Genomic DNA, 27402 nt, shown 5'->3' on the forward strand with positions numbered 1-27402 from the left:
ATGGGATTGTTGGTGGGAAGGAAGGGACCACCTGGCTGACCTCAGCTGGATTGGAAGGACAGAGGAGGAGATTGGTCACTCAGATATCTGGGACCTGGTATATTCTCCCTTAGGCCCTTGAAAACAGAGGATTCCCCCACTCCTAATTTCATGGTTAATTGATGCTTTGCCTGCAAAGCAGAGGCCTTGCTGTAAAAGCAATGGCCTATGTGTTTGCTCTAGTGTCCTGTATGTAGAGAGCAAGTTTCATGAGATTCTGGGGGGGGGGTCTATCCTGACAGAGAATTAACTGGGGAACCGAGCACTGCACCCCAGAACATAGGTGCTAGAACGAGGGGTGATGGTATGCCCCCTGGATTGAAGTCGTTTCCATTATATAGAGTTTACAGTTTGGTTCAATGGCTCTTAGCATCCCCACTATTCAAATTGTTCCAGTGCCCCCAGAATAGCATCTCACACAGATCAAACAGAGAATACTAAGAACGTAAGAACGGCCATACTGTGTCAGACCAAAGGGCCATCTAGGCCAGTATCCTGCCGTCTCATAGTGGCTAATGCCAGATTCCGCAAAGGGAATGAACAGAGCAGGTAATCATGAAATCATCCATCCCATCACCCATTCTCAACTTCTGGCAAACAGAGGCTAGGGACACCACCCCTGCCCATCCTGGCTAATAGCCGTTGATGGACCTCTCCTCTATGAATTTATCTAGTTCCTTTTTGAACCCTGTTCTGGTCTTGGCCTTCACAACATCCTCTGGTAAGGCGTTCCGCTGACTGTGCGTTGTGTGGAAAAAACACTTTGTTTTAAACCTGCTGCCTGTTCATTTCATTGGGTGACCCCTAGTTCTTGTGTTATGAGAAGGAGCAAATAACACTTCCTTATTTACTTTCTCAGCACCCTTCGTGATTTTATAGACCTCTATCATATCCCCCCTTCGTCGTCTTTTTACCAAACTGAAAAGTCCCAGTCTTCCTAATCTCTCCTCATACGTAAGCTGCTCCATGCCACTAATCATTTTCTTGCCCTTTTCTGAACCTTTTCCAATTCCAATATAATATACTGCTCTGGAGAAACCTGGCTTTGGTGCTTCAGTTACCCAGTTTCCACATGTTAGGCCTTCCAGATGTTAAGCCTTGGAACCACCTCCCATGTAGCAGGGCAGCTGGAGAGAGTGGTACAGGCACGGCAGGATAATGCAGTAAGTTATGGGGAGGTTTGTGGCTGCTCATCTGGTTTAACTAATGGCCTGTCTACACTAGAGCACTGAACTGCTGCAAGGTTAAACTGAGCTGCAAAGTGTCCCTAGCCCCATTCGTTCCTGCATGTCTAGACGCATTTCCCTGCATCTGACCCCTGTTCACCATATTTCCAGGCCTGGCTCAGGTGTGTAGGTTGCAGCCTACAACAGGGTCAGGGCCTTTTCATGATTTATTCATGAACTGTGGGCAAAGTGTGTGTGTGTGTGTGTGTGTGAGAGAGAGAGAGAGAGAGAGAGAATATCTCAGCCCTTTTTAAAATGAAAATAAGCACAAATAATTCTTCCCTTTCCCCTTCAACCCAGTTACTGGCCCAACACTAAGTTGGATACGTCTCTCTGCCAGGGATGCTCTAGGCAAGTGTCCGGAAAGGGAGGCAACCCCATCAGAAGGAGGGAGATCACCCCATCCTTACTTTCACTTTAGTGGCAGAATTTCAACAAGGATTTCTTAGGAGCTCACGTCACTAGATGAAAATTCAGCTGGAGCGCCCGATTGCTCTGTTCTCCTCACACCTTAGGCAGCTCTTTTTAATCTGAAAAGGATGTCATTTTTGGTGAGAGAGGCTGGTCCAGTGGCTAGGAGTTGGGCAATCTGGGTGCAGTTCCCTGCTCCTCCACAGACTTCCCTGTGTGACCTTGGGCAAGTCACTTAGTCTCTCTGTACCTCAGTTCCTTCTCTGTACAGTGGGAATAACCACATGACCCTGCTGCACAGGGGTGTTCCGGGAATAAATACATTGAACAGTGTGAGGTGCTCAGATAACACAGTAATTGGGGCCATACACATATCATAGACGGGCGTGTCCTGCTCGGCCCCAAATCTTGGAGCACTCTGATGAGGTGGAGAGGCATGTCTTGTTTGGGCTTCAACCCACTGGTCATGGTAAGGAGACCAGATAGGGCATGGTGTTTCTGAGGAAGACGTTGTCCGGTGGTGTTGACTCTGAATCAGAGGTGGGGGTGAGCTTCCAAATTCAGAACTGGGTGGGAATAACAGTTCAGGGTTATTTGGATCCTGGGATTTGGTTGAGGTCTATGTAATTTCCCAGGGCCTGGGCTAGAAGGGACTTGCCAGGAATAAAACATGGAGGGTGGTTGTGGCTGCACAACAAGCTGGATAACAAGAGCCATGTTCTGGTGACCTTGATCATGGTGTGGTCTGAAGGGGAGACCACATCAGAGAAAGGGCATTTAGGGTTAATTAACGCTGTTTCCTTTTCCCCTTCCATTCTGCCATGAATGCAGCATGATGAGATTGAAGAGACCCAAGGATAAAAGAAGACTGACTATCCAGGGGGGGAGCAAGGAAATGGCTGTCCTGCAGTGTTAGGAGCTGAGATAGTCACGCTAGTTGCTTATTACAAAGAGCTCGTCCATTTTCATCTCGGTTCACGCCGGTGAAAGGGCAGCAGGAGGTGCAGCCAGGCCCTCCATGATGTATTTATGTCTTATTGTTTCCAGGGAGAACATGGGCCACAGGGGATGAAAGGGCCCCCAGGAGTTCGAGGTCAAATGGGTCTGCAGGGGTTTCCTGGACCCAGAGGGCCGACTGGACGCCAAGGACCTGACGTAAGGATTCTTTGCTTCTCCAGACACTGGTTACACACCTTGTTGCAAAGCGACCGGAGCATGACATGCAAGAGAAAATATCTTTTAAGTGGTGTCCCCTCCCCACCTTGAAACATACCCGGGAGAGCAGGGCATGGTGCATGGCTGCTTGGTCAGTGGCTAACGTGCCTACACTTATCATCCATTTACCCTTCCCCATCCTGCAGCTCAGCTGAGAGTATATTGTGCTTTCTCTCTTAGCGGAATTCTTTGGCTGCAATTTATCAGCAGTTCTATGCACTAGTGGTCGAACAATGTGGACAGCAGGTTGTTCCCTAAGGTACGGCACTGAAATAGCATTTGAGATTCAGTGCATCTTCCTCCAGGGCAATCAGCGGTCGTGGTGCTGGTGTGAATTATAGGCACCAAGCAGGTCTCTGATTCCACATCAGGTCCGATTTCCCAAGCAGCAGGTGAAGAATTGCTCTACAGGCAGGTGTGTACTTAGGAATCTCATCCCAGCTCTCGCTGTGCTGAGCCATTGTCCTGTCTTGGTGCAAGCAGGTTGCTGAACATGCTTTCTGCGTCTCAGCGGAAAGGACCCAAACTGGAATCATTGCCGTGCCTTGGATCCAAATGCTTTAGCTTCCCCATTTCCCCACTCCTCTCTCTTGACTGACTGTCTGTAACCCTTGATCCCATCCCACAGTCTACGGTCTTGCTGGGAATCTCAGCTGCCTTCCTCCTCGCCTCTCTCTCCCCCACTGGATGAAACCCTTGCATTCTGCCCTGCCCAGACTCACTTGTAGCTGACTCTTCCTGAGACAGTTGGTGCAAATATTTCCATGCACTACAGTTCAGAATGTTGCATCTCTCCAGCTGACCCAACCCGTTCCTCTTGACAAGCCGTGGTCATGAAAAGCCAATGATGCACGAGCTCCCTCTACTGGTGAAGCGCCATGTGCTTTAAAAACACGTGTACTCTGTTTGTTTGTTGCCATTTTCATGTTGTCCGACTAATGCAAATGTCACTTTCCATATTGAATGATAAATCTCATCTGCCCTAAGCTGCCTACCCTAGAAGAAATGCTGAGGAGGGTTTATTAACTGTCTCCCTCACTATCGTTACTATCTAACTGCTGTGAGAAGTTGAACATATATCCTATTATTTCTTTCTAATCAAGTTACATCTTACTGGGGAGAAACTTAAAATGAGAAACTAAGGGGTACACATGCACAAATAGAGATCCTACCTTGCCCATAAACCCTGCAAAGAGGTAATTAATCCATTGGCAGTGTGCATTCAGTATAAGATAATGGGCCAGGTAGAAACTAAGGGCCAAATTCTCAGCAGGTGTAAATTGTCACAGCTCCACGGGACTTGACATCACTGGAGCTGGGCCAGTTTACACTAGCAGAGATTTGATCCTAATTGCCCTGGAATTTTCCCATTGCTGTCTATGTAGCTGATTCTAAATTAGACAATTGAGCACGCCACTGCCAATGCAGCTTGGTGCAAAATTGTGGTCAAAGGCAGGAGCGCAATAGATTTCCAATGTGTTTTTTGCAGTGAAATTGCCCTTAATATCCGTGTGGGGTTCTCGCTGCCTGTTTCTCCAGATCACACCTGCTTGCCACCTTACACGTATTTTGAGATTGTGCAGTTTGCAGATTGTTCTTTCTAACTGCCAGCCCTTCAAACTGAAGCTGAGATCAGAGGGGCAGCCGCATTAGTCTGTATCAGCAAAAAGATGAGTCCTTGTGGCACCTTAGAGACTAACGCATTTATTTGGGCATGAACTTTCGTGGGCTAGAACCCGCTTCATCAGATACACGGAGTGGAAAATACAGTAGGCAAGTATAAATATACAGCACATGAAAAGATGGGAGTTGCCTTACCAAGTGGGAGGTCAGTGCTAATGAGGCTGATTCAATTAGGGTGGATGTGTCCCATTTCCAACAGTTGACTGCAGAACTGGAATTAATTTGCAAATCTGACACCATCAAATTAGGCCTGAATAAAGACTGGGAGTGGCTGGGTCACTACAAAAAATAATTTTCCCTCTGTTGATACTCACCCCTTCTTGTCAACTGTTGGGAATGAGCCACATCCACCCTGATTGAATTGGCCTCATTAGCACTGACCTCCCACTTAGTAAGGCAACTCCCATCTTTTCATGTGCTGTATCTTTATACCTGACTACTGTATTTTCACTCCATGCATCTGATGAAGTGGGATTTAGCCCACGAAAGCTGATGCCCAAATTCATTTTTTAGTCTCTACGGTGCCACAAGGACTCCCCGTTGTTTTTGAGATCAGAGCGCGAAGCTGAGCTCTCTCTGGCTCTTCCATCACTGAAAATAAAGATGCTGCAATTGGAATTTCAGAAGGTCGGAATTGCCAGACCAGCTCAAAGCAGGGCTCATCTAGGTCAGTCGCCTGACTCTGGTCGGCTCCACCTGGCCAGATGGAACCCTTCTTCGCATGTGAGACCTGAGAGGGTCAAAGCTCGAGGTGCTGCAAGAAGGAAGCAGATTTAAAAAGCGCTTTCTCATGCAGTGCAGATTTCAGTGCCAAGTCTCAGGGCGGGGCAGATGCAGCAGGAAGCTGAATATTTTAACATAGAATTAGATCCTTGCTGATCTTTAGCTTTGCATGTTCAAAAACACAAGAAAGACGAGAGAAGGGGCTTGTTATTTCCCCTTTGCCTTTCCAGGAGTAAAATAGCACGCTGTCTGAGAATAATGCTGTCTCGTTCGGGCGCTGGAGTTTGGCTTCCTATGAGCCCTGATTAGGTATTCACTGTTCAGATTGGATGCATTCTGAGAGAAGGATAATTCAGCAGAAATCATCTCACCACCACACAATGCCTTTTCCAGCTTAGTATGCAGCAGGCCCCATCTCAAAATAGTATCTGCTTGCAGATAGTAGCTTCATGCATTTTACTGTGAAGCCCACAGCACCAAGCCAGCCATCCTAGCCTTCTGTGTCCCTCGAGGCAGGAGGGGGGCATTATGAGATCTAGACACCAAATATTGACCCCTTAAAAATCATCTTAATTCAGTTTCTTGGAAACAAAAACCGTTCAATAATCCTGGTGATTTTTAGCCCTGCAGCAGTTCCCGCTTCGTTTTTGGCCCTGGTCTGTTTTCTTTTCCTACCAAATGTAACACTGAAGGGTTTGTTCTCCATGCCATGCTTGGGAGGGGACAGTGCTGGACTGCTCTGAACTGGGCTGTTTCCCTCATTGATGAATGGAGGACACAAGGACTGTCTCTTTTTACAGCCTGTCTGTACAGCACCCAGCACCATGATTCTTGATTGATGTCCTAGGCATTACTGCAACACCAGTAATTAACAACCCCGTGCCCCCTCTCTCAAGGGATCTCTTCCCTGCTGGATGGCCAGGGATATTTATAGTGAGACATCTCTTCTCCTGCTCAAGAGCAGGGGATCTATGACTGTGGGTAACTCCCTTGTAAAGGGACTGATACGTACAGCTTCTCTCTCTTTGTAAATTATGTAGTTTACTCGCCCTTGAGAGCGGTGCCAGGTGCATCGGCATGTAATTAGATCGGCAGCATTTCTGAAGATCAGCTGGAGCCTGATCCAATAATATTGAATTCAAATAATGCCTTGCACACAGCAGATTGTCCCTGACTCGTTATAGAAGTGATTTTGTCTGGACTGCCCCTTAATTCTGCTGCTTTGCTCCTTTAGGGGGAGGAAGGACAAATAGGCCCACCTGGCCAGAAGAACAGTGAAGGGCCAAAGGTCAGTGTCACCATTATTTCTTCACCCTTTTCATTTTGTTGTGATAAATCCTTTATGTAACGCTCTTCCTCCATGGATCTCAGAGTGCTTTAGGGTTCGTCTACACAGCAAAAAACCAGATCCGTGGCAGCGACTCTCAGAGCCCGGCTCAGCTGGCTTGCGCTGTGGGACTAACAATAATGTGTAGATATTTGGGCTCGGAGACCCTGCCCCCTCGCCGGGTTTCAGAACCCAGGCTCCAGACCGAGCCCCGATATCTACTCTGCTATTGTTAGCCTCTCAGCGTGAGCCCCATGAACCCAAGTCAGTTGACCCGGACTCTGAGACTCACTGCCGCTGGGTTTTTTTGCTGTGTAGATGTAGGCTCATTTGCAAATACAAGCCACTGAATTTCAACTGGGTTTGGGTGCCTAACGCCAATAGGCTCCTTTCAAGATCCCAGCCTCTACACAGATGAAGTGCCATCCCCATTTTGCAGCTAGGGAAACTGAGGCATGGAGAAGTGGACTCACAACAGAGCCATACCACCTATTCGTGTGCATGACTGTGGAAGGTGGGGGGCATTATAAGCTCTCTTTGGAGCAAGGTTGGGTGTTGTCTGTGCTATAGTGTTTTAGTACATAGCTCCATACTGAGGTATTTTGTGCTTAAATGGATGCTGCCAGCTTAAAACTCATGTAAAAACAAAATAAATGTCCCATGTTACAAATAACATCCTAAATTATGAAACTGTGGTTGTGGAGCAGGGAAATAAAACATCTGCTACTCTTCCCCAGTCGCTGTACTATAGACACTTCACTACTTTTACTTTTTCTGGATTTGCATTTCACTGTTTCCAATTCTCTCAGCTTGGACAATGGCCAACAGTTTGGTGATTTCACTCTTGTTTCTTGTCATTTTCCACTTTCCATCCTCCTGCACTGTTATAACGCTGCAATATTTGGGTTTGCCAGCACTGAAAGCAAATGAACGTTTACTTGTTCAGATAAAGGTGTTTTCATTGGGTTGGGAGGTGGAGGTTGTGTGTGTGGTTTTTGTTTTTTTCATTCAAGGAAACATTTCTCTTTGGTCTTAGATTTTGTAAGAGCATTTGCATAACATAAACCTCAGGCCATATTTGATCTGACGGAGTCCTTTTATAAAATAATATCTTGTTCCGCTTGTAATATAACTGGCAGTGGGTCCTTCACTGTTTCCCAAAGTGTAGGGGGTGTCCCTTTTGCAGGAGTGGAAAGCCCAGAAACACATCTCAATTGCTCTCCACAGTTGCAGCGTTCATTTTCTTTAAAGCCCCCATCTGTGAATCTGCTTGACAGGTCCCAAGCTGTGAGAATGACTGTGGCCTCCACTTAGTGCATTGCTTAAAAAGGGAAAAACCCTCCTTCCTCAGTGAAGGCAGAGCTGGCAGAGTTATAGGCTACAGAATAAATCTGACCAGGAGAGGAGGGGGAAAATAGTGGCAATCACCTTCCACCTCTGTGTACCCATCCACCCCTTACACACACATCCTCTCGTTACTGATCAGTGGGCATTGGCATGATAGGAAGTCCCATGATCCATAGACATCCAGCTGATGGGACCCCAGCGGAGCTGCTGCCCAGCCTGGCACCCCAACTGAACCTCTAGGCAGGGTTTCAGAATATGAAGGGGGTGGGAGCCACGCCTTATGTAGGGTGAGGTTTTGGCACATGTTGGGGGTCTTGCTCCAGCTTGTGTCTGCTGCTTTCAGAAGATTTCTGGGTTCACCTCTGGCACTGAGCTGACAGCACTTTTGGAGACTTCCAGGAAACTGGTAGTTCTCACATTCCCAGCCCAGGCTATCTATGACACTGCATCCTGGCAGCTTGGGGATTTCAGTAAGTGGTAGGCACATACAAAAAGTCATGTCTGTCCCCGCCCCTCCACATAACAGTGCTGGCTGGGCCCAGCATCTCTGCCTCCACAGCTTGGGATTGATGTGGCTTTTAATGTAAGCTCTAGCCGTTCCCACATGTTACACCCATTACAGCATTGTTTCAGTAGGAAAATCTACATCAAAACCAACATCTCCAGCCTGGCCCCAAGCTGTTAGAGCCATTGAGTCCAATGGGCTTTGGAAGAAGCCTCTGAAATTGTACAGACACATGCCCAGCTCTGTATCTCTAAGATAGACAGGGATGGTGGGGAGTAGGGGAATCAAGCAGTGGTGCCTGAAATGATTTTCCCCTGTGAATTTTTAGGGCAGTCGAGGACCAGATGGCTTGAAGGGAACGCCCGGGCCAAGAGGACACAGGGTAACTAACAGAGCCTTTCGTTATTTGGAGGTGAACATTGGGGTCATTATAGGGCTTGAACCCAGCACCTTAAATAGCTCCAAAAAATTGCTTTGTGAGGAGCACAGATCATGTAGCATGGGCATAAAGCACACTGCATGAGAAACTGTACTGAAGAGTGGCTGCCTTGGTCCTCACTAGCATTCCAGGTCAGACAGCACTTAAGCACGTTCTCAACTTTAAGCATAAGCTGAAGTCCCGTTGTTGTCAATGAGACTCAAGTAAGTTGCTTTCCGGAATCAGGATGCTGGAGCTTCTGAATGACTTGAAGGCACAGAGCCACTATGCAGAGATCTACTGTGGAGGTGGCTAAGAGGTGGATAGCAGCGGCAGATAACCATAGCAAGGTCCCTGCACTTGAAAGGACTGCATAAACGACTCCTTGCTAGTCAGGTAGAAATACCGTACGAGAGAGGAGTTTAGATAAAATTGGAGTCATAATTGAAGTATAAACCAATCTATATATTTAAAGGCCCTGTAGCTTTTACTGCTCATAGACTTTAAGGTCAGAAGGGACCATTATAATCGTCTAGTCTGACCTCCTGTACAATGCAGGCCACAGAATCTCACCCACCCACTCCTGTAACAAACCCCTAACCTATGTCTGAATTACTGAAGTCCTCAAATCGTGGTTTAAATACTTCAAGGGGCAGAGAATCCTCCAGCAAGTGACCCATGCCCCACGCTGCAGAGGAAGGCCAAAAAACCCCAGGGCCTCTGCCAATCTTCCCTGGAGAAAAATTCCTTCTCGACCCCAGATATGGTGATCAGCTAAACCCTGAGCTGGCAAAGATCATTCCTGTTGCTAAACTTGCATATTAAGGCTTCTGAATTTGCATCTTGTTTAATGATGGCAGAGTCCTTTCTTGTAATATTTGTTTCTTTACAGGGCCGTACGGGCCAGCGTGGGTTGGTTGGAATCCCAGGACCCCCAGTAAGTAGCAGTACACCAATGCTCAGGCTCAAACGCTTGTGAAGTGTGCTCGAGAGAAGGGATCAGGACTGGCTGCCCCAGTTGCATGGTTCAGCTTTGAAAGCGGAAAGCCTAGATGGGATTCAGAGCTGGCAGATACAAGTGTACTGTTCTCCAAACAGAGGGCATTAGTCTGACCTGCTGTTAGTGCGACTCTGCTGATGTTCAGTGCAGATCCTCCCCACTCACGCCAGTGTCCAGACCTCGTGTGTTTAACTAGGTGTGCGCTTAAAAGCGTAGCCGCTATTGCTCGCCTGTGTGAGAGCGTGAAAACAAATAGGCAGCATGCATGGGAGTATGGTTCTCACCAAGGGCACAATAGCGTATTTCTCAGCCTAATTAGGCGTCTTAATTGTGCCCTTCACTGTTGGTGCTGTAGTTGCACATGTGCCTAATTAGGATTTATTGAAAATGTAACACTTTTGTTTTCTGTAGCTCACAAATTAAGGTTGAAAAGCGTTAACAGGGCTTGCTAACCTCTACAGCACCCTTTGGCCTGGGCTGTTTGCAATCAGCGGTTTTCGTAGTATAGCTCCAGCATGAGACCGTTCTTGTGCACCATGCTTGGGGTTTGGCAGCGATTTGAAAATGTGTTTGTGTTCAAATGTTCTGTGGGTCGTATTCTGCCTTTGGGTACGCCTGTAGGAAGGCCAGAGGTAGGAGAATCAGGATAAGCGTTATTCTATACAAGTTTTACATTGTTAAAATAATAATCATAATTAATAAAAACCCCACCAGAAACACAACTGACTTTTTACCTACTAGCAAGGAATGTAGGAAGCAAGACTCTCTTTTAAGTAGCTTTCAGAGGATCTGTTATTACACAAGTTTACATCTGACAACCAAGCTACAACTAATAGTTGTGGAGATGGGCAAAAGAGGATAGGGAGGAAAAAATATGTTTAAGAACCTCAACATTTTTCTCTCTGCGGCAGTAAAAATAGCCTTTTACTTGCTACTCGGTTTCTTTTTTGGTTCGAACGTTCACCAGTGGAGGTGGGAAAGGGCTGCTAGAAGCTGTTTGCACAGGGTGCTGAGTGAGGGCACAGACAGGAGACACGATGCATGTTAATGCGCACAGTGCAGTATGAACACCATCTTCTCTTGGGAAGGTTTCCAAACCTACCAGTTTGCACCTGCAGTTTCTTTCTCTTGCACTGGCATCCAGGGAGTTCCAACGGGAAGGAGGCCAATGTTGTACTAAGCACTGTGCAAACAAATAACAGAAAACACTGCCTGCACCAGAGAGGTCCCAATCGAGGATTTAGATGACACGTAGCAGGTGAATAAACAGTCAGACAGCGGGAGGTGGGCAGAGGACAAGATAACAGTAGAGACAGATGTGTTTGCATTAATCACGGTTGTCCCGGTAGGCAGAGTTTAGCGCTCACATAGCCAACGAACCGTACGTATGCAAGAGCCTACTATTCTTCTTCGAGTGCTTGTTCACGTCCATTCCACATTAGGTGTGCACGCGTTGCGTGCACGAGCGTTGGAAACTTTTTCCCTTAGCGGCTCCCTGTGGTGCCCCCCGAGTGGCACCACTGCGCCGTGCGTATATACCCCTGCCGCCCAACCCCCTCCAGTTCCTTCTTATCGTCTGTGCGGCATTGGAACAACCTCTCTCTCTTGTGTGAGAGCAGTCCCTTAGCCTTTCTCTTATAGATAGCTGTTATCAGTTAGTTAGCATACACTTTGTTATGGACACTTAAGTGATTAGGTGCTTGGAGGCTTCCAGCACCCACCCCGGGCTGCAGGGCATGCCGCAGGCCTACTGGTTTAAGGCTTGTGCCACGTGCCGCAAACCTATGCCAGTTAGTGACCCCCACAGCTTGTGTCTACGTTGCCTGGTGGAAGAACATCAAACTGAGCTGTGCAAGATTTGCAAGGCGTTCAAGCCAAGAACAAAGAAAGAAAGAGACTTTAGTTTAAAGCAGTTGTTGATGGAAGCCGCATTACAGCCACCGGGCCCAGAGCGCCCAACGCCGGCTCCGGCTTCCTCGGTGCATAGTGCCCTGGAGCCGTCGGGAGACCCGGGACCGGCTCAACACTGAAAGCTGTCGGCCCTACAGCGCCAGACTAGGCCCTGGCACCGCTCGTCCTCCCCGGTGTGGCCCACAGTGCAGCCAAAAGGAAGGCGTGGACGTTCCCCGCATAGGAGGCCGGCGCCTTCCAAGGCCCCGAGCGCCGATAAGAGTGGAAAGGCCGCTGTACCGGCACCGGCGGCTCCAGCGCCACAAGTCCCACCGAGCCCAGGCCTAAGTGAGCTCAGTGCGGACGATGGGCTCGAGGACTTAATGGATCAGCCGTCCATGCCTGGCACCTTTGAGGCAGCAAAGGACCTCACTGAGCTGTCGGCGACGAGCCCTCTCCTGTACAGGGAGAATCCTCCGGCACCCATGCCACGGGTGCTATCGAGGGGTAAGCCGGCAATGGTGTGCCCTTCGAGGACACTGTGCTGGCACCGCTCCTGGAGTTGGTCCCAGTCGAGCTCTGCATCTGCGGACTCCCAGTTACCTGCGGCTCAGAAGGAAGTTGTGGTATCGGGAGTGGATTGGCACGAGGAAGTCACGCACAAGGCACATCCCCAGCACCAATTAGAGACCGGCACCGGGAGGAGTCGAGACGGCCCTTGCCGGAGGCCTCCTGCAGGCGCCAGTCCTGGTCCAGATCCCGGTACCAGTCCTGGGGATATCGGTACCGATCGCACTCCCATTCCGCTAGGAGCCACTCGTCGACCTCCCGTCTGCACAGATCGTCGGCTCCGCCGTGGCCTTCACGGTCGGCGTCGCCGCAGTCCGGCGCCAACTCTGGCCGTTACAGTCACTCGCACCGTGCTCCGGACAGCAAGGACCCTCAGGCGGCGTGGCACCCCCAATGGGGGCTGCCAGGTCATTGGCGCTTCTGGACTCCTTGGGCCTGTCAACAGCACCAAGGGGCCCTGTCCAGGGTGAGCTACTCAGTGCAGCGGTCCTGGTCCCCACACTGACGACGCCGGAAGCCACAGTATCCAGGCCTCCAGCATCCCCCCAGGGTAAACCGGAGAGACCAGCACCGAGTCCGGTGCCGCCCCGAGGTCTCCTGCCCCGATCCAAGCCAGAGGCCCCTCCCATGGGAGAAGGGGAGCAGGAGGACCAGCCTGAGGGGGCCGAGCAGCTGCTAACCTCCTCGTCATCCCCAGATGAGGCGGTGGCGGGAACAGCGGTGTCCGGCCCTCCGCCCATAGACCACAGAGCCCACCAGGAGCTACTGTGTAGGGTCGCCCAGAACTTGGGGCTGCAGGCCAAGGAGACGGTTGAGCAGGAGGACGCCATGGTGGACATTTTGAGCCCCGAAGGTCCATCCAGAATAGCGCTCCCACTCATTAAGACCATCCAATCAAATTATAAGGCTATACGGCAGACCTTGGCCTCCAGTGCTCCAACAGCCAAGGGTGTGGAGTGCAAGTACTTCACCCCGTCAAAGGGCTACGAATTCCTATTTTGCCACCTAAGTCCGTGCACCCTGGTGGTCTCGGCGGTGAATGAAAAGGAGCACTGTGATCAACAGGTCCCAGCACCTAAAGCCAAGGAGGCAAAATCCCTGGACCTTTTTGGCAGAAAGGTGTACTCATCGGGGGGCCTTCAGTTGAGGATTGCGAACCAGCAGGCCATCCTCAACAGGCATAATTTTAACTACTGGGCAGCGGTGGGGAAGTTTAAGGACAACCTCCCGCAAGGTTCCCAACAGGAGTTTACGGCCCTGGTGGACGAGGGCAAGACAGTGGCTAAGACCTCTCTCCCGGCCTCCCTGGATTCAGCAGATGTGGCAGCCAGAACAGTTGCGTCGGGGATGGTCATGAGGCACTCGGCGTGGCTGCAGGAGTCAGGCCTGCCACCTGAGGTCCAGAGCATACTCCAGGACCTCCCCTGTGAAGGGTCCGGGCTCTTTTCGGACCAGACAGACGAAAGGCTGCATTGCCTCAAGGACTCGAGGGCTACACTTAAGTCTCTGGGTATGCACACCCCGGTGACGCAGAGGAAGCCCTTTAAGTCGCAGCCTCCCCCTCAGCGACAGTACCAGCCTCGTCATAGGCATGAGCCTTACCGTAGGCGAGGCAGGGATAACAGGCGACGGCGCAATAATAACAATAATGCACCGGGCCGGAACCAAGGTCTGCACAAATCCCAGCCGGGCACTAAGCCAGGCTTTTGAAGGTGCGCTCGAGGACAGCGTACCAGACCAGTCGCTGGATCCGTCCCCTTGTTTCCTGAACTGCCTGGCCCGTTTCTCCCGTGCGTGGTCCAGCATTACGTCGGACCGTTGGGTCTTACGCACGGTACAGAACAGGTACTCGCAATTCTCTTCGCTCCGTCCCTCTTCAGGGAGCCCTCTCACGAGCATCTCCTAGAGAAGGCGGTTCGCTCGCTGCTGGAGGCGGGGGCGGTAGAGGCGGTGCCGCACGGCCTAAGGGGGAAAGGTTTCTACTCCCGGTACTTCCTCATCCCCAAGGCCATCGTCCCATCCTAGACCTGCGCGGGCTCAACAAGTTCCTGGTCAAGACTCGGTTCCGCATGGTCTCTCTGCGCACCATCATCCCTTCTCTGGATCCAGGGGACGGGTACGCCGCCCTTGACATGAAGGACGCATACTTTCATATCGCCATCCATCCAGCTCATCGGCGATTCCTGTGCTTCACCATGAGCCAAGAGCATTACCAGTTTGCGGTTCTCCCGTTCGGTCTAGCCACGGCCCCACGGGTGTTCAGGAAGTGCATGGCGGTGGTGGCGGCCTTCTTACGGAGGCAGAGAATCTGGGTGTACCTGTACCTCGACGATTGGCTCCTGATGGGTCGATCCGAAGCGTAAGTGCGGGGCTACGTGGAGGTGGCCCTGAGATTGTTCTGCGAGCTGGGGCTCCTGGTCAACGTCCCCAAGCCCACTCTCGTGCCCACGCAGAAAGTGGAATTCATAGGGGAGCTCCTGGACGTGCTGCAGGCCAGGGCAAGCCTTCCAGTATCCCGATTCCGGGCTATCCAGCAAGCGGTGGCCTCCCTGCGCCAGTTTCCAACGACAATGGCCAGGTGCTGCCTGCGGCTGCTGGGCCACATGGCAGCACGCACACACCTGGTCAGGCAGGCCAGACTGAGACTCGGGACGCTGCAGGCGTGGCTCGCTCGGGTGTACCGCCCAGGCAGGGACCCCCTGGACTTGGTAGTGACAGCCCCAAGGGACGTGTTGGACTCCCTGCGGTGGTGGCAGACCCAGCCTGTGGTTTGCGAAGGCATCCCCTTTGCCACCCCACAGCCGGACCTGACGCTGATGGCGGACGCGTCAGACCACGGATGGGGGGCTCACCTGGGGGACCTCAGGACTCAGGGCTTGTGGTCCGGAGCAGAGCGGTCGCTCCATGTCAATGTGAAGGAGCTCAGGGTGGTTTGTCCAGCCTGCCAGACCTTTCACGCCACTCTGAGTGGTCACAGTGTGACAGTTCTGACAGACAACACTACTGCCATGTTTTATATAAACAAGCAGGGCGGGGCCCGTTCCTCACCGCTCTGTCATGAGGCTCTCCTCCTCTGGGACTTTTGTATAGCCCACGCCGTTCTCCTCGAGGTGTCATATCTCCCAGCGGTGCGAAACGAGCTGGCAGACTACCTCAGCAGGTTGTATCGCATGCACGAGTGGACGCTCAGAGCAGATGTCATGCTTTCGCTCTTCCGCTCCCCCGCTCCCCTTGGTACACAAGGTCCTGCTCAAGGTACGCAGGGACAGGGCGGTGGTGGTCCTCATCGCCCCGGCATGGCCCCGCCAGCACTGTTACACAACGCTCCTAGAGCTGTTGGTGGAGGCCCCGGTAGTCCTGCCCCTACAGTGGGACCTCATCACGCAGGACGGTGGGTGGCTTCTCCACCCCGACCTGCAATCACTACACCTGACGGCGTGGAAGCTCTGTGGCTAAACACCTTGGAGAGCCAGTGCTACCTTCCTGTGCAAAAGATTCTGCTTGGCAGTAGGAAACCCTCTACCACGGCTACCTATATGGCCAAGTGGAAAAGGTTCTCCTGTTGGTGTGAGCCCCAGCAGGTGCAGCCGTGCCAGGCCCTGGTGCAAGCCATTCTCAAATATCTCCTGCACCTCAAGCAGCAGGGGCTGGCCCCGTCCTCACTTAGAGTGCACCTGGCGGTCATCTCCGCCTTCCATCCAGGGTTTTCGGGGGGCTCGGTGTTTTCCCACCCAATGGATTGGAGAGGATGTTTCCGTACTCATGCCCCCAAGTCCCTCCTTGGAACCTTAACTTGGTCCTCTCTAAACTCATGGGACCCCCGTTCGAGCCCCTCGCTACCTGCTCCCTCCTCCTCCTTTCCTGGAAGGTGGCATTTTTGGTGGCCATTACCTCAACCAGAGGGTGTCCGAGCTGAGGGCTCTCACCTCTGAGCCACCATATACAGTGTTTCACAAGGATAAGGTGCAGCTCCGACCACACCCCAAGTTCCTCCCTAAGGTGGTCTCGCAATTCCATTTGGGCCAGGACATTTGTCTGCCAGTGTTTTTTCCAAAACCCCATATGGACCCGAGTCACCGCAGCCTACGCACCCTGGATGTCCGTCGAGCACTGGTGTTCTATTTGGAGCGCACCAAACACTTTCATAAATCTGTGCAGTTGTTCATGGCCGTAGCCAAGAGGATGAAAGGCCTCCCGGTGTCGCCGCAGCGGATCTCGTCTTGGATAACAAGCTGCCTCTGGGCGTGCTATGAGCTCACAGGTGTTCCAGCCCTGGCAGTCACGGCCTACTCGACCAGGGCGCAAGTGACTTCCTCTGCTTTCCTGGCACAGGTCCTGATCCAGGAGGTCTGAAGAGCAGCCACCTGGTCCTCGGTGCACACCTTCACAACCCACTACGCGGTCAATTAGCAGGCCAGAGAGTATGCGGTGGTTGGCAGAGCAGTCCTCCAATCAGTTGTTCCGTGATTCCTACCCTCCTCCAGAGGTAAGCTTGTGATTCACCTAATGTGGAATGGACGTGAACAAGCACTCCAAGAAGAAAAAACGGTTACTTACCTTCTCGTAACTGTTGTTCTTCGAGATGTGTTGTTCACGTCCATTCCACCACCCACCCTCCTACCCCTCTGTTGGAGTCGCCAGCAAGAAGGAACCAGAGGGGGTCGGGCGGCAGGCACGGCGCAGTGGCACCAGTCAGGGGGCCCCAACGGGAGCCGCTAAGGGAAAAAGTTTCTGATGCTCGTGCACGCAATGCGCGCACACCTAATGTGGAATGTACATGAACAACGCATCTTGAAGAACAACAGATACGAGAAGATAGGTAACCGTTTTTTCCCATTTGTTTAAATTGCTCTTATGAAAATATTTGTGTTTACTTTGCTTATATAGTCGCACATAACGGTGTCCTTTAAAAGCTGCTTTGCCATCTATATTTTCAGCATTTAAAATCTGAGCACCTATTTTAATTCATATTCTTATCCAAGGTAAAAATCTCCTTTACAGGGCTTACGAGGCATTCCTGGAATAGCAGGCCCAGAAGGAAAGCCTGGTACACAGGTTCCCATTCTATACTATATACTTAAATATTCTTCATTGTGTTGTAATTGCCATGCTGGCTACAGGGGCCAGGGCTGCAGGTGAAAGCTGCTGGATTACTGCATGTTATGTTAACTCCGATATTCGTTGGTTCTAGTGTTGGTTTGTCTCTGGTAAATTTGGTAAGTCTCTTATAAACGTAGCCCTAAAAGCAGGGAGATGAATCCGAACCGAACCACAGAACCAAACTCCCTCAGGCTTGGGGCCTTTCGGAGCTGGATCCAAACTTTGTGGTCTAGGCCCATCTTTGCATGGCAGTGAGGGTTTTACAGCGCAGGCTTGGGGCTGGCATGACTCATGCTCCTCATTCCCCACGTGCACCAAACCTCCAGCGTTCCAGTTCTCTCCCCAGCTCTGCCTGTTCATTTCTGTCACCTGCAGCCACCCTCTGTGCGCTCATAGACATGCCAGTTCTGTGCCCAGAAATAGCTCTGCCAACGACCCTCAATCCTCACTCCTAGCACACTGGAGCCTGTTGTTCCAGTCCTGAGCCCTTCATGCAGAGGCGCTGCATAGAACCAAACTGCATAGTGATGTGCTGGGAACAGACAGACATTAAGAGCTAGGATGAGATCCCGAAACTCCTTGCTTCTGATCTAGGGTTGCCAACTTTCTAATTGCACAAAACGGAACACCCTTGCCCTGCCCCCTGCCCCGAGGCTCCATCCCTTCTCCGAGGCCCTGCCCCCAACTCACTCCAGCCACCCTCCCTCCGTCGCTTGCTCTCCCCCAACCTCACTCACTTTCACTAGTCTGGGGCAGAGGGTTTGGTTTTGGGAGAGGGTGAGGGCTCCAGCTGGGGGTGCAGGCTCTGGGGTGGGGCCAGAAATGAGGGGTTCAGGATGTGGGGGGGGGCCTCTGGGCTGGGGTGGGAGGGGGTGAGGGATCCAGATGGGGGTGTGGGCTCTGGGGTGGGGCTGGGGCTGAGGGGTTTGGGGTGCAGGAGGGGTCTCTGGGCTGGGGCCAAGTGTTTGGGGTGCGAGTGGTAGTGCAGGCTCTGGAGGGAGTTAGGGTGCAGGAGGAGGTTCCGAGCTGGGGCAGGGAATTTACGGTGCGGGCTCCAGCCAAGCAGCGCTTACCTCAGGCTGCTCCCAGGCGGTGGTGCAGCGGGGCTAAGGCAGGCTCCCTGCTTGCCCTGGCTCTGCGCCGCTCCCAGAAGCGGCTAGATGGAGGTGCATCCAGGCAGCTCCATGCCTGGAGGCGACTTCCCAGCCAATGGGAGCTGTGAAGCTGGGGGCAGGGGCAGTATGCGGAGCTTTCCTGACCACCCCTGCGCCTAGGGGCCGGATATGCTGGCTGTTTCTGGGGAGTTGCACAGAGCCAGGGCAGACAGGGAGCCTGCCTTAGCCCCGCTGCACTACTGACCAGACTATTAACGGCTCAGACATCGGTGCTGACCGGAGCCACCAGGGTCCCTTTTTGACTGGGTGTTCTGGTTGAAAGCCAGACGCCTGGCAACCCTATTCTGATCTAACCTTTAATAGGAATGAGCTGTCAGGTTTACACGTGATTCCAGCTTGTATCACTAGAGCACTTCCCTTACAGGGAAAGCTGAGCTCATGTGCAAATCCATGTTCATGGAATACAGTGCTGGGTGGGAGCTGGGGGAAGGTTTGTGATCTCTCTTGGTCCTTATCTGTCTAACTTATCCTGCAGGGTGCATCAGGTGCCATGGGGAGCCCTGGCAGAAAGGGACCAGCTGTGAGTAGAATTCCTTGTGTGTTTGTTTTAAATTCTTCCAGTCCTTTGAGCCACGTCAGCATGACAATAATACCTAGCTCTTGTATGCAGCTGTTCATCCGTAGATCTCAAAGTGTTTCACAATCTTTAATGTACTTATCCTCACACACCCCTGTGAGGCAGAGCAGGGCTATTATCTCCATTGCACAGATGGGAAACTCAGGCACCGAAAGACTAAGTGACGTGCCCAAGATCACACCTGAAGTCTGTGGCAGAGCTTGGAATTGAACTTGAGTCTATCAAGTCCTAGGCTAGTTCCCTAATGATGGTGGCTCCTTGAGCAAAGATCAAATCCAACCTTAGTTCAACTAACCAGTCAGCCTTGCCTTCCTGGGTGTGATCTCTGAGTGTAAAGAGGGTCCTGCCCTGTATTCAGATCCAGGGTTTTGATTAGAGATAGGGGTTTGTCACTTTAGACCCTGCAACACCCTTGTTAATGTTGACAAAATCCTACTGCAAGCAAACCTGCTGTGGGGTCTTATTACCTTCCAACACAAACTTTCCATGTTCAATTGTCAGCTAATAATGACCCAGTTCAGTGGTACAAGATTTAACCTAGAATGCTTGAGAGCTGACCTATCACATGCCTCCCCTCTTCGGGCGGAGATACAGCAGCATCCTTCTGCCTCAGGTGCTGCCTTATAGTGGCCTTCGCTCTCTTAACCCCCTCTCCCCATCTGACCTCGTCCAGCTCTCTGAAATGCCGGTGAACTGCTACCAGTCACCTCAAAACGACTTCTTTCCGGACACTGCCTGAGAGAGGCCCTTGGAGTACATAGTAATGGGTGCATCTCTTTCTTTGGATGGCGGGAGGTAGGATGGGGATTTCCGTTGCCAAGTAATGTGCAGCCCCCACCTGCTTATCTGTGCAGAGACGAGCAAGGGAGGGGAGGCTGCAGAAGTTGCCCCTTTCAGAAAAAAAAGGTGTGCCATTGGGTTATCAAAACCAGACCTGAGATGGGACCAGTTGGAGCCAGCAGCTACAGCTGGGTGGGAACCAGATTTTCCATTTTGTGGGAAATTCTGCCTTTTGGATGTTCTTTTTCTGATCCAAAATGGAACAAAGACACCCAAAAAATAAAAAAAATCCCACAAAATGAAATTCCAAAATTCAGTTTGCTTCAGATTGATCAAAACATTTTCATCTGGATAAAAACCACAAAGATTTTGTTCCAAATTTGACTTTTTGAACTTGAAATGATATAATACATAATTTTTTTTTTACAAATTGTTTTGTAAAGTCGTTTTGAAATGGAAACGTTCCGTGCTGCGAAGGCGGAGGTGTTCTGTTCCAACCTTACTGGAGTGCTCTGTTCCAGGCTATTTTTTATTAAATGGACTTTCATCGGTGACCAATCCACAGACACACAAGAGCCAAGTATTACAGAAGCCCGTTCCAGGAAATCATGTGGCTGTGAGCACATACAGCTTACCAGGAGCACCAGCATTGGTCCCGTGGCAGGCTGCACCCCTCTTTGGCAGGCCATACCCCGTGTGTCTCCCTTACCAGTAACACTTCCCCCCCAACTTTCAACATCTGTGTTTTGATCTTTTGCTGTTCTCTCCAGGGTGCTGGTGGCTTACCAGGTGACAGAGGGCATGATGGACCTCCTGGACCAATAGTAAGGAGCATCTTCATTCTGCTGTAGTTTGTCTGTTGCGTTAGTCTTCCCAGCACTAAGGCAGAAAATCCGCTGCTTTGCTGTGTGCCCTGGGAGGGTGGTGGATGGTAGATAGGGGCTGAATTCCCTTACCAGCCATCATCAATATGTTGCTGTTGTTCTCTCACTAGGAACAGGTGGGAGGATCCAACCCCCTTAAGCAGAGGTTCCCAATTTTTTCTTATTGTGTGCCCCTTCCAGATCTACCAGCTTCCTGCGTATCCCTACCCTTCTCATCACTGATACTCGGTGTGTTCTTCTTAACACTACCTGTCTTTAGTCATCTGCCCATATTTCACTGTTGCGTACAGATATAGTTATAGTGTGACATATACAACTGGAGGGGAAAACAAAACCAAACCCTGGCTAAGTTCTGGGCTCAGTTAGACTGGACAGTTGCCAAGCAACTGAACCTGGGATCTGTACCTCAGCATCTCTGTGTGTCTGTGTTCTCACTGGTACACCTTGAAGTAAATTAACTACTGTATTTTATACAACAAATTCCCAGAGTTTTAAAGCTTCGTCTGAGTAGTCTATTATGAAAATGCAATAAATAAAATAATTAATAAATCCATCTTTACACAGTTTCTCCTGCTTACCCGCAAGAGATGTCTCACGTACCCACCCCCCCCGCCCCCTGTAGGGGTACATGTGCCACAGATTGGGAACCCCTCCCGCAGAGTACTCTTAAAGGGCTTGACCCAACACCTGTTAAAATCCATGAAAAGCCCCAATTGGCAGAAGTGGGTGTTGGCTCATGCCTTAAATGGAGAGAAGAAGACTGCTGCCTGAGAGACACCTCAGCGAGGAGGCGCTTCTCTTTCCTTCATGTTTTTTCATGGGTGGTGTGCAATGCTTACGTTACTCCCTGGGCCTATATACAGTACATAAGGCTGGTTTGGGGAATCTGATCACTGAACTTCTATGACGAAAACGCATCTACAGTGAGTCTGTACAAACCTCCCCTAGTGCCTGCAGATAGAAAAGTCTAATGGAAATCCAGAGACGGTGCCCATTTAGCAGTGCTATGCCAGAGAGTAAATAACATGGGACCTGCTGCTGGAGCAGCCAGTAACAGAGAGCTGGCAGTAAGCAGTGGAGCAGTCACATTGTGAAGTAGCATTTGGTCTTGTGACCCCCCAGATGATGCATCCACTAGGGGTGTCATGATCACGTGCGCTGGAGCAAGGCTTCAGAGTCCATCCAGGACAGTGCACACATGTGAACGCACAGAATATCCATATACAGCTGCCGGGCCCGAAGGCACCCAGATCTACTTACTTTCTCAGTCAATAAGGTGACTGTCTTGCGCCATCCCCAGAAAGAATGTCTGAGAATCCATTAACTGCTTTACTGCTGCGCAGGGCACCAGGTATACTGAAGACAGTGTCCTGTGAGTGCCACCCAGCGTGCCAGGTTCAGTCTCTCTGCAGTGCCAGCTTGGGCTACTGGTGATCGAGGGCTACTGAACATAGCCAGACAGGAGCTGCGGCAACTATCCATAGAGGCAGAGTTAATGCATTACAATCAAATATTAACTAGATTGCCATTCTCAGCTAAGCGAGCAATGCGTGTCAAGGCCTGAAATGGCCTTATAAGGTGACTCCGTTAATGACACCTCTCTCCAAATGTTGTTTTAAGGCCCCTCCAGGAAAACCAGGACCAGATGGAGACCCAGGTTCACCGGGGCCAAAGGTAAGAGCCGCTAATGAGATGGTGTACACGTGCGGGGTGATGGAACTCCGTGGAGCCATTTCATGTAGCCTGGTCTTAATGACAAAAGGCTTCACTTAGTTGGTATTTTGGAATGTTCCTCTGGGGCTGGCTCTGTGGTAGCATCTCTTCAGAGAGAGATCAGTGTGAGGCTGGGTGGGTCCCTTATTTTGAAGTGCTTCAGGAAGTGGATAGCGACAGAAGGGTGCTTTTCAATGACACACTGAAACATCGGACATGTTGTCCAGACTCCAGGGAAAAGGGCTTATTACGTATTAGCTGGATATCAACACGTTCCAGCTCAGGCTCTTGCTGGCTCTGAGCCGGAGGAGCCTTTATGTATTTTCTTTTATCTCCCAATACGCACAGTCCCAGCTGCCTCAGGCCATGTGACCTCTTGAATTACCTGTCTTGGCTCTCTGCAGAGAGAAGAAGCTCTGCCACTTTTCCCCTCCCCATGCTGCAGTCTGTGTTGCTAGATTTGATTTCCCCAGACGGCCCAACATTGCACCTGGCTGAACACTGGAGCTGGGTGGCAGGTTTTGGACAACTTTTTTTTTTTTTTTTTTTTTTTGGAGGAAAGATGCAGATTTGAGTCGACCAAAACACTGTGCGAATCTATGTCGAACTCACCAAATTGTTTCAGTCAGGAAAAAAATATCAAAACCTGCTGTTTCTAGTTTAACATCAATGCTGTTAAATTCAAGAAAGAAAGAAAAATGGATAAAACCCCTCACATTAAATGAAACGCTTTGTTCGACCCAAAACAATTGTTGGGGGGTGGAGTGTAGTGGCCAAACCAAAGAATCAGATATTGGTACAACTCTATAACTTGTCCTTTTGGAGCCTGACTCCGAACATCCACAGTCCTCACTGAAGCCAACAGGAGTTGCAAGTGCTCAGCACCTTTTAGGATTAGATCCATAAAGGACAATGTCTGTTTGGATAAGCTTTTAGCTGGTGAGATCTATGCACTCTAGTTCTTGGTCATCTTTTACTGCTCCTTCCATGCTGATGTTGGCACCAGAACTGGCCGTCTGTATTGAAGCCAGTCTTGCTGCATTTGTTACATTTTTCGTTTCTTTCCTGGCAGGGGCTGCCTGGTAAACTTGGCTTGGAAGGATTGCAAGGACCTGTCGGGATGTATGTAAGTGATACCCGTCTGTTCCCAGTGCAAAATGAGGCCTAGCAACAAGCAGGCAGCTGTTTGAGCACATGTGGGGCAGAGGCAGAGAGAGGGTGAGCTTGGAAAAAATAGCTGCCCGGAAGGGAGGCACAGAGGCACCTGGCACCTCCGACATTCAGTGTAAGGGGCTTTTATAGAGTTACAGGCCCAGCCCAGCTGTGCACCATTGGCTACACTGGGTATATCCCTGGAATTTCCTCTGTGCAAGGAACAGGGCGCAAGTCAGTGAGAGAGGCTGGTTTCGTTCAGGCCAGTTTTCCAATACTGGCTTATTGCCCCCCTACTGGCGTGGCAGAACTAACCCCCTTCCTCTAGTAGTCCCAGACCCGAATCATGGGTCTGCCCAGAAGAGTTTTGGTGACTTCCACCTTGTTGCTTTGAGGAAATAGGACTCCTATTTCTATGAGGTTTGGAAACCCCCATGTTGCATTGTGCAGCTCTCGGCCCTGATCCCCGGGTTAAAGTGAGGCGCATACAGCTTCGCATACAGCCTCTTTCCCCACAAGATCTCGCCTTCTTCTCTGGCTAAATAAATGAGCTGAATGGGCACCGTCTGCCCTGCTGTGTCCCTCTTCACCCTAGCTGTGTGCTATTTGAATAGGCAGAATGATACTCAGGACTAGCACATCCCATTCTGGCAGCGGGAGGGGTCTGGTCTAGTTTTTGAGTGACCATTTTCAGTGCTATCATGAGGTTCTCCTAATCCAGTGGGAAGGGGGCAGCGTTAAATGTCTGAGGGGTAGCCAGCTAGGCATGGCACTGCTGGCCAAAGCAGCTGGAGGGCCACAAGACCCTCATTTGTAAGAGATTGTTAAGGTTGGTTTAAGGTAAGGCGGTTAATTTGAGAAAAAGCCAAATAAACAGAGGCAGGTGTGTGAAACCTTAACCCCTGTGATGACCACCACCTCTTCTGGACGTCTAGTGCCACATCTCGGACATGAGCACCGCCATCCATAGGCTGCTAGCTTCCTCCATTTCATCCCTCTCACTGAGAGAGAATACAGTGTGTCAGCCTTAACTGACCAGTATCAATGGCTTTATCTGTCCCAGGGCTACCCAGGACCTGTTGGTGACAGAGGAAAGCCAGGACCCATGGGTGCAAAGGTAGGACCGTGAAAGAGCTACAAAGATGAAGATTGTTGGGAACTCTGGGATGACCTGCAAAGAGGTTTTTCTTTGCCATTTACTGGGGCGGTGACTGTGGAGAAAACGATCTGCTTCCAGTGCTAGGAACAGGGTGTAGGATTAGCCTCTGCAGAGTCCGACTGTACTGTTCTTCCAGTATCTCTGGTATCTCTTGTGCTGCTTATGCTCCTTCCCCCACCCACCTCCCCATTCATTTCCTGGTGGACCAAAGTTGGATTTAAAAGAAAGTGGTGGTGGTTTTGAATTCAGAGGGGAAATGGCTGTAGAACAGACATTTAGGGTGGGAGCAATATGAACACAGTGAAATCCTGCTACATCTGTTCGTCACTCCATGTTACTGACAGAGATAGGCCTGAGTTGCTAGGTTCCAAACTTCCTTGAAATTTAGGAGTTTGCATTTCCAGTGTCTGGGTTTGGCTTATTATAAGGACCTGTTAAAAAAGGCTGGATCCCAGATCAAACTTTGTGGGTGTTTGGGGTGTTGACTCTGGCCTATCTCGAATCAGTTGGGCACACTTATTGGTATTCATGTCTGTGAAGTTACCCTACAATCGTTTCCCAAACTCCAGCTTCCTGTCTCCACCAACACACATCAGTAGCACTCGCCTCTAGAACTGGTCAGGACATTTGTGTAGGCTTCCCCCTCACCCCTATTTTCTGACCAGCTCTCCTTAACCTTCCCAACCTAGTCACCATTCTTCACTGAGAGATGGCTGCTGCTGCACCCAAGAGGTTCTTCAGCAGAACAAATATTAACAAACTTCTTTCTGCTCCTTCTTGCAGGGAGAAGCTGGAGCGCGGGGCCCACCAGGATTTCCAGGAAAAGCCGGTCCCAAAGTGAGTATTGTTTCCTGCCTCTCAGTAGAACCGGCCTGTAGCACACCCCAGAACTCCAGGGCCCATCTGTTTTCTGTGAGCACTGATAGGTCTGATGTGACTTCCGCGCCCAGCGGTTAAATGAAGTCTGGTGCAGGCCTGCGGGTTGTTGAAGTGGTTAGCTTGAGCCTCTGTGGTGAGAAGGTGAAAAAGCCTCTCAACCAACTGGCCTATGTGCAGTGAGTGCTCAGCAAAAGAGGGGTGAAATATTCAGGCTCTGATCTCTGCCTCTCTCTCCTCACACAGGCTCCCCCTGGCCCACCTGGTGGGAAAGGTCCCCCTGGTCCACAGGTATGTCCCATCCTGTCTTTCCTCTCTCTTTACATGTGGCAAGATGCCCCAGGCACTGCAAGGATTCGGCCAGCTTTGCCAGCTCATTTAACACACAGGTGTGAAAGGTCAGAGCACGGACAGGGCCCCCAACGAGGCCATGACTGTGCTGTCCTTGGGCTGGGCTCTCGCATCTAAGTGCTGGAGGCTGGAGCAGCCCTGCACAGCCAGACCTGGCCTCCTGTGTGGTCAGGCCAGTCAGGAGGAGGGTGGGAGCTGGGTTTGCCCCTCTGTGGTTTTCCAGGGTTACCGTGCCTCTGCTAGGACACCCCAGCGGTAGAAAGCGGCAAGGGGCGCGCTTGTTAGAGCCGTCTCCGTCTGTTCACGGGTGCTTCCTGGGGCTGGATCCCAGCCCAGCCAGGTGGAGCAAATGAGCCCTATGGGGATGAGAGGCTGTGTCAGCGTCAGGGACTTTGGTACAATAAAAGAGAACGAGGGGCCTCCCACCTTGATTGCGGCATGGGTCCACCCCTCACGACAGGCCCAGTGTAATGACTTCTAGGGCACACCTGCGGAGGAGCAGCTACCAGTGGCTGAGCAGACCCCAAATAGGAGCTGGCTCGCAACTCCCCCCCAGGTAAGAGCAGGCACTCAAGAACCCCGGGGGCAGTAACAAGGAGAAGGCAATGCCCCTGGAACTTCCTAAGCTGCCCTCCCCCTTCCCGGTTTTTTCCTGCTCCATGTAGAGGCCATCGCTGTGACAGAAATACCTGAGCCCAGGTAATTAGTTCCAATTAATGTGTCAGCACTTTAGCTGTGTCAGCTCAGCGCCAGATTCATATCTCCCTTTGGAAGGGGAGTTGGCTGTCACATCTGCTAACCTGATTGGCTGGTGCCTCATTATGTGAACTTCCTGAGGATAGGGACTGCGCCAGTACGGTCACCTGGGTTGACGGGGGTGGGGTGGGATCGGGGCAGGCTGGCAAGACGGGCGTAGTGCCATGGGGACGGGGGTGGGTTTCCCACGGAGCTGGTGCCCCCAAATAGGCAGTAGGGCTGCAGGGAGCACGCTGCTCAGCTCCCCTCTCCCCCAGCTCCAGTGCAGGTGAATCATAGTTTCCAAATGGAAAAACTGGAATGTGGGTTAGTGAGCCTTGCAAGGAAATATTTTGCTGCAGGGGGGTAAGAGAGATTTGGGGGGGGGGAATTGAGAGGAAAAAGATACTCCCCTTCCCTTTCCCCTGTACAGAAGAACTTTATCGTAAAGGGCAGGATGGGAGAAAATTATCCATCCCTTTGTGTCCCCTTTACACCAGTCCCAACTTCTCCTCCTCCTCCTCCTCCTCCAAACTACCCATCACC

The 27402-nt window shown here is 51.0% G+C and overlaps 1 protein-coding gene across 4 annotated transcripts in view; it reads left to right on the plus strand.

Annotated features, from left to right (window-relative positions):
• COL27A1 (collagen type XXVII alpha 1 chain) overlaps positions 1-27402 on the plus strand; it is a 249222-nt gene that overhangs the window by 182739 nt on the left and 39081 nt on the right. For 3 of the 4 annotated variants that reach the window (XM_043530720.1, XM_037880008.2, XM_043530722.1), the window contains 12 exons: positions 2724-2831; positions 6532-6585; positions 8805-8858; positions 9787-9831; positions 17356-17409; positions 19105-19149; positions 20757-20810; positions 22491-22544; positions 23656-23709; positions 24799-24852; positions 25678-25731; positions 26017-26061. In XM_043530720.1, coding sequence (XP_043386655.1) covers positions 2724-2831; positions 6532-6585; positions 8805-8858; positions 9787-9831; positions 17356-17409; positions 19105-19149; positions 20757-20810; positions 22491-22544; positions 23656-23709; positions 24799-24852; positions 25678-25731; positions 26017-26061 — 675 coding nt within the window. The remainder of the gene's footprint in view (positions 1-2723; positions 2832-6531; positions 6586-8804; positions 8859-9786; positions 9832-17355; positions 17410-19104; positions 19150-20756; positions 20811-22490; positions 22545-23655; positions 23710-24798; positions 24853-25677; positions 25732-26016; positions 26062-27402) is intronic. The other variant, XM_043530721.1, reaches the window with a different exon arrangement.

The sequence above is a fragment of the Chelonia mydas genome, chromosome 16 (genome assembly GCF_015237465.2).
Source record: "Chelonia mydas isolate rCheMyd1 chromosome 16, rCheMyd1.pri.v2, whole genome shotgun sequence".
NCBI lineage: Eukaryota > Metazoa > Chordata > Testudines > Cheloniidae > Chelonia > Chelonia mydas.